The sequence below is a fragment of the Salvelinus namaycush genome, chromosome 19 (assembly GCF_016432855.1).
Source record: "Salvelinus namaycush isolate Seneca chromosome 19, SaNama_1.0, whole genome shotgun sequence".
Lineage (NCBI taxonomy): Eukaryota > Metazoa > Chordata > Actinopteri > Salmoniformes > Salmonidae > Salvelinus > Salvelinus namaycush.
The window spans coordinates 32,373,952-32,384,444 of NC_052325.1; the positions used below are offsets into that span (position 1 = coordinate 32,373,952).

Below are 10,493 nucleotides of genomic sequence, written 5' to 3' on the forward strand. Positions count from 1 at the left end.
ACACATCTCAGTAATTTGTATAAATGTCTAGTCAGAGGTTCTTTACGCACACAGTAACCATTTATTATACTACACCACCCCCTGGTGGTTCAATTCGAACATTACAACACAGATCAACAGAATGGAAAAATACAGTCAGTAAGCTAGACAAAATATGGTATTTTTGGCAGTAGTTTTTAATGTTCATTTGGTAATCTGTTGACTGTGTGAGAAATTGTAATTATGCACTGTGTCATGAATAGTAATATAAAGAACCAGGTGTAAATTGCCTTAAATGCATACAGCATAACATTTTACTGATTTCATAAACATAACTTCACAAGAAGCTTTTTTGAATACATGATAGAAGTGTAAATTATATGGCACAATAAGCATGGACAGGAGAGGAGTAACACCGTTGAACACATGTAAACCACTAGAGAAGCCAATTACTTTTCAGTGTGTAATGTCAAACACAATCTTACATGTTTTACCGTCAGATTTGGTTTTCTGAACGTAACATGGACTGAGACCAGAACAAATCACATGGTCCGTGTGCTAGTACTGTATGGTCTTTGTGAGTACTTAATAATGGTAAGACAAACTGAGTAGTTGGCCATTAGAAAAACAAATTTAGCTCCCAAACATCCAACAGCCTTGAGTAGATTTCTTAATAGCCACCAACATAATGCAAACAAATGTATAATAAAAACTGGTTTTGAAAAACAGAGACAAAATAAGATCATAACCGGCAGATATCAACTTCTCAACATCTGACAGCTGTAACCCTTGCCACTGTGTCAATAACAGCAATAGCATTATTTTAACTACAACAACATATACAAAATTGTATATTTAGCATTTCTTCCATTACAATATTATTTGTATAGCATATTTCATACGCAAACAAGCACATTTCTGAAAAGATGCGGTAGAGAGGTCAATGGAACGCAGACCTTGGGGGACAGAAGAAGGACGCCGGATTGGCGCACATTCAACAAGTCTGATCTAACAAAGTGAATATTTGTGAACAGGCCCACAATGTGGTTACTAAAATTAGATTTTGATATATTTGCCAGTTTTCACAGAATAACATTTAAAAGTTGTTTATTTTCAGGTTTAGAAGAAGTGACTGCTAAATGCTAACTCTTGTTCGTATAAGCTGGTAGCACAGCTAGCATTTAGAAATCGGTCATGGTAGTCAAAGTCGCTTTTAACTGCAATGCAGTTGATTGGTGATGACATGAACATGTATTGAGGTTGACATCCATACACACATTATACTCAACATACAGTAGTGTTGGAATACACATATAAACAATAGCCTAAATGTAGGATCATTTTGCTGTGGGGCAATGAAGAGACTCAGGTTCTTTTCCCCATGCGTTTCCATGGCATTTCCATGTTTGTGTCGAGTTCCATTGACCTCTTTACCGCATCTATGATGTACAATAAATTATGACAATCACAGTAGGCCAACAAAACCACAGGCCAAGCCGCTCTGATGTCATAATACACAGCATGTCCATTCTGATGTCACAGGCTGATGACGTCACAGGCCAGGTTATAGCAAAGTCATAATTCAGGACTGACAGTTTGTCCATTGTGATGTCACAGAGCCAGGCATTCTGATGACATCACAGGGTTGAGCCATTGTGAGGTCATAATGGGAGGCTAGACAGACTCCTCCTCTGATTCACTGTCTGTGTTTGGCTTGGTCAGCCTCTCCAGCTCCTCCCCATCCTACACAAACACAAAGGAAGCATGGTGGAGATTAGAGAGGAATAACACCAGAAAGACGAACGTCTGAAAGCAGTGGGTGGATGTGGTGTGTTAGCGTTTACCTGCTGGGTGTCGATGAACAACGGCGATTAAAAACCATGTAGAATCTAGGGAAGGGCATTTTACATTATTTCACTATTCAAATAATATCAGGATATTTTTGGGAATATACAGATAATTATAATGACTCCCTTGATCAATTAGTATGACGCAAATGCAGAGGTAAAACAACAGAAGGCTGTTTTACTCCGTAGTTTTGGGTTAAAAGCAACAGTAAAAGAGACGATAGAACTGATTGTCTTACAAAAAGGTTCTGGTGAGTGTTTTGCATTGATCTGTGTCAGGTCTTCTGGAAACTGTTAGGGGCTCGCCAGTAATTGCTATTTGAAGTGGCGAAAAGTGGCAACGCACAGTTATAAAAACAATAGTCAAAAGTTTATTTTATTAAGTATTTAAAATGTCATGGTATATCCTTGTAGGTAACAAGGATAATTGAATTGATAACAAAGCCTTTTCAACGTCAAAATAGGGCTACAATAAATAAAACATGTAAATGAACACTTACTCAAGTAATCGAATGCTAACGTATGTTCAGATATCCTGATATTGGATTAACTGTGCCCATCCTTATTAGAATCGACAGGAAATGAACGGCCAGCGGCGGTGTTCTGCGGTCAGAGGCGATAGGACGGCCACAAACTGTTTTTTGGTACACTAAGGATTTGAGGAAGGTTTGCTGATCCTAGATTTATGTCTACAGGCAATTTCCACACAGAGCCTCCATAGATAGACAACCTCCTACTGATCATCATACTCTAACCAACCTAATTGAATACATCTATGTACCTACTGTAATGCAGTTACCCAGGGCTAAGGCTGTGGTGGGAATCTAAACTCTGTTCATTACACAGAATCATATTGGTTTCCCCACAGTCTAAATCATTATTACACACAAATGAGAATCACGGTTGCCCTCAGTGTGCATGTGTGTTTGCCTGTGTCACACTGTATATGTGTGAGAGTGGGTTGTGTTTATGTTTGGGTTTCTCTGTGTGTGTGTGTGTGTGTGTGTGTACACACACATACACTACTGGTCAAAAGTTTTAGAGCACCTACTCATTCAAGGGTTTTTCTTTATTTTTACTATTTTCTACATTGTAGAATAATAGTGAAGACATCAAAACTATGAAAGAACACATGTGGAATCATGTAGTAACAACAAAAGTGTTAAACAAAATATATTTGAGATTCTTCAAAGTAGCCATCCTTTGCCTTGATGACAGCTTTGCACACTCTTGGCATTCTCTAAACCAGGTTCATGAGGTAGTCACCTGGAATGCATTTCAATGAACAGGTGTGCCTTGTTAAACGTTCATTTGTGGAATTTCTTTCCATCTTAATGCGCTTGAGCAAATCAGTTGTGTTGTGACAAGGTAGGGAGGGTATACAGAAGGTAGCCCTATTTGACCAAGTCCAAGTCCATATTATGGCAAGAACAGCTCAAATAATCAAAGAGAAACGACAGTCCATCATTACTTTAAGACATGAAGGTCAGTCAATACGGAACATTTCAAGAACTTTGAAAGTTTCTTCAAGTGCAGTCGCAAAAACCATCAAGCTCTATGTTGAAACTGTCTCTCATGAGGACCGCCACAGGAAAGGAAGACACAGAGTTACCTCTGCTGCAGATGATAAGTTCATTAGAGTTACCAGCCTCAGAAATTGCAACCCAAATAAATGCTTCACAGAGTTCAAGTGACAGACACATCTCAACATCAACTGTTCAGAGTAGACTGTGTGAATCAGACCTTAATGGTCAAATTGCTGCAAGGAAACCACTACTAAAAGGACACCAATAAGAAGAAGAGACTTGCCTGTGCCAAGAAACACGAGCAATAAACATTAGACCGGTGGAAATCTGTCCAACTGCCGTGTCTTTGTGAGACGCGTTGTGGGTGAACGGATTATCTCCGCATGTGTATTTCCCACCATGAAGCATGGAGGAGGAGGTGTTATGGTGTGGGGGTGCTTTGCTGGTGACACTGTCAGTGATTTATTTAGAATTCAAGGCACACTTAACCAGCATGGCTACGACAGCATTCTGGAGCGATACGCCATCCCATCTGATTTGCGCTTAGTGGGCCTGTCATTTGTTTTTCAACAGGACAATGACCCAACACACCTCCAGGCTGGGTAAGGGCTATTTTACCAAGAAGGAGAGTAATGGAGTGCTGCATCAGATGACCTGGCCTCCACAATCCCCCGACCTCAACCAAATTGAGATGGTTTGGGATGAGTCGGACCGCAGAGTGAAGGAAAAGCAGCTAACAAGTGCTCAGCATGTGGGAACTCCTTCAAGACTGTTGGAAAAGCATTCCAGGTGAAGCTGGTTGAGAGAATGCCAAGAGTGTGCAAAGATGTCATAAAGGCAAAGGGTGTCTATTTGAAGAATCTCAAATATAAAATATATTTTGATTTATTTAACACTTTTTTGTTTACTACATGATCCATATGTGTTATTTCATAGTTTTGATGTCTTCACTATTATTCTACAATGTAGAAAACAGTCCAAATAAAGAAAAACCCTTGAATGAGTGCATTAGGAAAGTATTCAGACACCTTTACTTTTCCCACATTTTGATTAGGTTACAGCCTTATTCTAAAATGGATTAAATAAAACATTTTCCTTATCAATCTACACATAATACAAAAACAAGCAAAAACAAGTTTTTTGAAATTCCTATAGTATTTAGACCCTCAAGATTGAGCCCAAGTGCATCCCGTTTCCATTGATCATCCTTGAGATGTTTCTACAACTTGGAGTCCACCTATGGTAAATTCAATTGATTGGACATGATTTGGAAAGGCACACACCTTTCTATATAAGGTCCTACAGTTGACAGTGCATGTCAGAGCAAAAACCTAGTCATGAGGTCGAAGGAATTGTCTGTAGAGCTTCGAGACAGGATTGTGTCGAGGCACAGATCTGGGGAAGGGTACCAAAAAAATGTCTGCAGCATTGAAGGTCCCCAAGAATACAGTGGCCTCCATCATTCTTAAATGGAAGAAGTTTGGAACCACCAAGACTCTTCCTAGAGCTGGCTGCCTGGCCAAACTGAGCAATTGGGGGAGAAGGGCCTTGGTCAGGGAGGTGACCAAGAACCCGATGGTTACTGACAGAGCTCCAGAGTTCTTCTGTGGAGATGGAAGAACATTCCAGAAAGACAACCATCTCTGCAGCACTCCACCAATCAGGCCTTTATGGTAGAGTGGCCAGACGGAAGCGAATCCTCAGTAAAAGGCACATGACAGCCCGCTTGGAGTTTGCCAAAAGGCACCTAAAGGACTCTCAAACCATGAGAAACAAGATTCTCTGGTCTGATGAAACCAAGATTGAACTGAACGCCAAGCGTCACGTCTGGAGGAAACCTGGCACCATCCCTACGGTGAAGCATGGTGGTGGCAGCATCATGCTGTGGAGATGTTTTTCAGCGGCAGGGACTGGGAGACTAGTCAGGATCGAGGGAAAGATGAACGGAGCAAAGTACAGAGAGATCCTTGATGAAAACGTGATCCAGAGTGCTCAGGACCTCAGACTGGGGTGAAGGATCACCTTCCAACAGGACAACAACCCTAAGCACACAGCCAAGACAACGCAGGAGTGGCTTCGGGACAAGTCTCTGAATATCCTTGAGTGGCCCAGCCAGAGCCCGGACTTGAACCCGATTAAATATCTCTGGAGAGACCTGAAAATAGCTGTGCAGAGACGCTCCCCATCCAACCTGACAGAGATTGAGAGGATCTGCAGAGAAGAATGGGAGAAACTCTCCAAATACAGCTGTGCCAAGCTTGTAGCGTCATACCCAAGAAGACTAGAGGCTGTAATTTCTGCCAAAGGTGCTTCAACAAAGTACTGATTAAATGGTCTGAATACTTATGTAAATGTCGTATCAGTGTTTTTTATTTTTAATACATTTTCAAATATGTCTAAAAACCTGTTTTTGCTTTGTCATTATGGGGTAGTATGTGTAGATTGATGAGGGGGAAAAAACTATTTAATCAATTTTGAATAAGGCTGTAATGTAACAAACTGTGGAAAAAGTCAGGGGTCTGAATACTTTCCGACTGCACTGTATACATTCAAGCATGTCCTCACCCCTCGCGACCTCTGCAGCACCTCTCCGTTAATGACGCGCAGCTTCTCGCGCTGCAGGACGTACTCAGGGTCTTTGGGCCGGCTGGCGTTATAGACAAAGATGGCGAGCAGCACCACGGGCGCCTGCAGGAAGAAGTCCAGCGAGGGGTGGAAGTCAAAGAGGAAGAGGGACAGGGCCGTGACCAGGACTGTAGTGATCTGGCCCGTCAGCACGTGGAACATGTTGTCTCTGAACTTCAGGATAAACGCCACCGACAGGCCCAGGGCAGCTTGGGATAAAACATTTGATATATTAATAATGTACATACTGATAATGATGGATCAATAATAATGCATTTATAATAATCAACCTCAGGATGAACGCCACTGACAGGCCCAGGGAAGCTACTGATACATTTCGTAATGTATTAATAATAATGAATATATTGATTATGATGTATCAATAATAATGCATTCCTAATAATCAGCCTCAGGATGAATGCCACCGACAGACCCTCGCTGTCAGGAATAATGGATCAATATATTAGTAATGAATAGTGTATCAATAATCATGCATATACCATATACACAGTACATACTGTACCTATTCATGCTAATGAATGAACCAGTCCTTTACATTGTATGAGGTTAATTCATCAACAGTAGCACCAGTGTGTACGTGTGTCCTACCGGTGACCAGCACCAGTCCCAGTGAGTAGACGTTGTGACCGTAGAGGAGGCCACAGTGGACGGTTAGACCCCTCGCCTCGCCCCCTAGACCCAGAGTCAGACCGTTGAACAGCATGCCAAACATGTACCTGCAACCACATACACAGATTTTTAGACAGATGGGGTGTGGGTGTTTGTGTGTAGTTTGGTGGTTATTGGGATGTTTGAAAGCTGCGTGAATATGTGCGTGTGTGTCATATGTTTGCATTCATGCATGTGTGTGCCAACATTCACATGAGTTCTTACAGTTTGCTGTTCTGGATGAAGATGCTCTCTTGGAGCTGGTCTCCCTCCTTGAGGATCTTCTCGTTGTAGATGTTGGCCATGGAGGAGATAAAACACTGGAGCACCAGGAGGATGTGACCCATGCCCAGAGAGCGCAGAGTCCCCATCAGCCTCCCCCGCCACGCCTCAGCCTGTCCCGGCAGCACTGAGCTCCATGTGCTGGAGTTACTGGGAGGAAGGGAGGGAGGGGAGACAGCAGGAACACTTACTTAGACTGACTTATTGACAGGGAAAGGAGACTTGTGGTGTCATGCAGGATGTGTGAAGATGTCCTAATACAGACACTGTACAGAGGAGTGCTGAATTCCACATTGACTGCCTCCCTTCCTCCTTCCCTCCCATCCCTCGCTCTGACAACCTTTCGTTCCTTCGTTGCTCCTCTAGCTGTGTGTAGAGCAGGCAGCTGTTGGTGGGTGGGGAGAGGGGCCTGGGGTGGAGGCCCGGCATCGCTATGGCCCGTTGGCTGCCTCCCGACCCCGTCGTCAAGGAGACTATGGACAGGAAGAGGATGACCAGGGAGGCCCACTGCACCCAGGACAGGCGTCTCCTAGGGGCGAGGAGGGGAATAGCAGCGGTCAGAGATGAGCCCTTCAACATAGGCTGACCCTAAATGCTGATCTGAAATCAGATTACGATTTTTCCTCAATAATGGTTAAAGCTGTTATTGTTTTTGTTAATAAAACGGAAGAGAGGTGCATTCAGTATTGTGGTAAAAAAAAAATATTGTTTGAAATAACTTTTGTTGTTGTAATATCGCAAACGGTCGTGCCAGTTTCACAAAGTACGGATTCCAGCTTTAAAAAGGACCAGTGCAGTCAAAAACATGATTTTCCTGTTGGGAGTAATACTGTGAAATTGTGAAAATGACGATAATGCCCTTTAAGTGTATTTTTTTTATTTAACTAGGCAAGTCAGTTAAGAACAAATTCTTATTTACAATGACGGCCTACCACGTCCAAACCTTAACCTGGACGATGCTGGGACAATTGTGCGCCGCCCTATGGGACTCCCAATCACGGCCAGTTGTGATACAGCCTGGAATCGAACCAGGGTCTGTAGTGATGCAGTGCCTTAGACCGCTGCACCACTCGGGAGCGCCACTAAGATCTGTTTGAAAAGCGCCTGAAATTTCAGCCAGTTGTGGTGGGATGTAGTTTTGAACTGTCTAGTGACATCACCAAGTAGTAAATTAGTTAATAGACCAATAAGAAAGAGTACCAAACCTCTCTGCCAATAACAGCTAGGTTTCCCCTCACCACTCCCAGACAGTCCTAGTTAAATTGCTCCTTGCTAAGAAGCTATTTTTGTTTATTACAGTAAGGTACTTAATTCTTACCCAGAAATGATTTGATATTGAGATAAAAACAGCTACATTGGTTAGGGTTGTGTCAGGGTAAGCTGATCCTAGATCAGTAGTTAGGGGAAACTTTTACCTTGAGTGCCACTATCAGCTATGTAAACAAACATATAGGTCCAGTAGAGAACACTATGTCCAGAACAAAACTGTGACTTACTTCAGCACAACTCTGAACAGGATAGCTGTGGTCAGGATGACAAAATTAGAGAACAACACAGCCATGGCCTGTGGGGGAAAGGAATCAGAGACAACTGAGACTTTAACATTAGCATTTAAAACACTGCAGTGTGTTATTATTAAACTCACAGGCTGTAGGTAGGTCATGACGTAGAAAATGATGAGGTTATCCAGAAAGTAAAGGAAGGCGGGGACGGACCACTTCATGAAACTCAGGAAGGCAGAGCCCGAGGAGCAGCCCAGCTCTCGACATGAACGACCCTCTGGAATACATACACTTTAATCTCCCTTCTCTCAGGTACATTCTTGCTCGACAACAACAACTCTAAACATTCTGAATTATGACATTGGACAAGATGGCGTCCTCTCCCTCAGTGCCCATCTCTTACCTCTGACCATGACTCTGAGAGACATGCCAAGACAGAAGAGCAGCTTGAGCCCCTCTGCCAGTAGGTTGACAGACGCAGGGAGGAAGTCATACTTGTTCTCTATAGGTCAAAGAAGAGAAGAAACAGTTACATAAAACCATTGATTTAAACTGAAGTCCATGAATGATAATGTAGTACTAACGTGTGTTGGCAGAGAACTTGAGCAGCAGGATGCGAGAGGTGCCCAGGGTGACGAAGCCCAAGCCCAGGGCCAGAGTGTACGCTGAGGAGCGGGAGCACAGCCTGGGACACAGTCTGGAGCACAGCCGGCAGCACGCCATGGTGTGGGCTCACACACACGCAGGGCTCCTGGCTCACTGAAACACACACAACAAAACCACTGTGAGCTGGTATATGAGTGCAGGCCAAGAGCCGACATGTAGGCAGAGCACGCAGAGGTGGGAAAATAAGAAAAAAACAGTAAGAGCAGAGAAAACAAAGACAACAGCAGTAAGAGAAGCCTTCAGTGTCCGCAGCACACACCCCAGTGCGGAGAGAAACTGTTCACAGCCTAACCCACCCCACTCTAACCCTGCTAGTTTCACATCACTCTCTATACAGTTGACTACAGCAGTACATTTAGGCCTAGAATAGTGGCCACATTAAAACTCCTTCCACTCTCCCTCTACTAACACAACATCCCAAACAGGTCTAGCTATTCTGCTCCTCTCTAAAAGCCACAGGACATGACCTAGGCTATGTACAGTAACTAGTGTTGTCCTTAAAGTAGCCACAGTTATCACCTCTTCGCGGAATCTTCCTGTTTGTCTTGCTGATTAGAAGCATGTGAGAGCCAGACAGGGCCAAACACAAGACACACACCGAGGGTTTTCTTCCAGAGTTACACAGTTCAGCTGCAGTTATTATTATATTAGCTGAAATGGTTGCTAAAGTAATGTGCAGTGTTTACCAAAACAAACAAATGAACAAAAGGTCACATTGTGGCTATTTTAAATTATGAATAGAGGTCATGCTACATTTGCATTAAAACACCCTGTTATAGGACAAGTAGTATATGAAGACTAATGTGTGCATGGCATGTTTGCCTATAGCCAAATGCAATGGCAATATGTAATGGCAATAGGCTTACTGTACTTTAGGACAATCTGTTAAAGGCAGGGCTATACAAGCTAATGCAGGTGCATGGGCAAGTCATCAAACGCCTAGTCATACATACAAGTCATACATTTATCAAGCTGTATTTTGATTGTTCACATAAACTGTCACCACAATAGCAAATAGCAATTAACTAGATACATTAGTTAGTTAGTTAGTTAGTTAGCTAGCTAGCTAGCTTCATCCAGCTGCTTGATTGTTTGGTGGTGTCTCAAGAATGTAAACAACGCACACAGCACTGTCGAGCACTGCCACCTCGAAAATGTCCACAAAAACTAAAGTTTCTCTATGAAGAGTAGGCTACGAAATCCTGCTGTTAAAATTCAACCAAAAGCAAGAGTTTGCACTTAGCTAATAGAAATCGTACATTTTCTACAGCTTTCTGTCTACACATTGTAGACAGTCAAACTGCTTCGGGCTTGCTTCCTGGTAGCCTTGGACGCGCGCAAGCGCAATGGGTATGAAACGGGGATTGGCGACGTCATGTTCTAACGTATTTAGAATA

The 10,493-nt window shown here is 42.9% G+C and overlaps 1 protein-coding gene across 3 annotated transcripts; it reads right to left on the bottom strand.

The window, feature by feature from the left end:
- Nucleotides 1-158: 158 nt before the first annotated feature.
- On the bottom strand, nt 159-10,451 carry slc35a5 (solute carrier family 35 member A5). Of its 3 annotated transcripts, XM_039014854.1 has the most exons (11): nt 10,356-10,451; nt 9,015-9,189; nt 8,834-8,932; nt 8,574-8,707; nt 8,425-8,492; nt 7,269-7,457; nt 6,872-7,078; nt 6,587-6,714; nt 5,918-6,186; nt 1,824-1,868; nt 1,070-1,722 (listed from the first exon to the last, which is right to left on the bottom strand). In XM_039014854.1, exons 2-10 carry the CDS (start codon nt 9,151-9,153, stop codon nt 1,851-1,853), a joined length of 1,251 nt encoding a protein of 416 aa, XP_038870782.1. In that variant the 5' UTR covers nt 9,154-9,189; nt 10,356-10,451; the 3' UTR covers nt 1,070-1,722; nt 1,824-1,850. The 3 variants fall into 3 exon arrangements, with proteins under 3 accessions (XP_038870780.1, XP_038870782.1, XP_038870781.1); XM_039014852.1 differs by lacking the exon at nt 1,824-1,868 and having other exon boundaries at nt 159-1,722; XM_039014853.1 differs by lacking the exons at nt 1,824-1,868; nt 10,356-10,451 and adding an exon at nt 9,616-10,349.
- Nucleotides 10,452-10,493: the final 42 nt, after the last annotated feature.

Coding starts and splice junctions, on each gene's coding strand:
- slc35a5 (XM_039014852.1), bottom strand. CDS start 9,153: ATGGCGTGCTGCCGGCTGTGCTCCAGACTGTGTCCCAGGCTGTGCTCC. Junction 8,933..9,014: donor CAAGTTCTCTGCCAACACAC/GTTAGTACTACA, acceptor TTTGACCTATAG/AGAACAAGTATGACTTCCTC. Junction 7,458..8,424: donor CTGTTCAGAGTTGTGCTGAA/GTAAGTCACAGT, acceptor CCTCGCCCCTAG/GAGACGCCTGTCCTGGGTGC.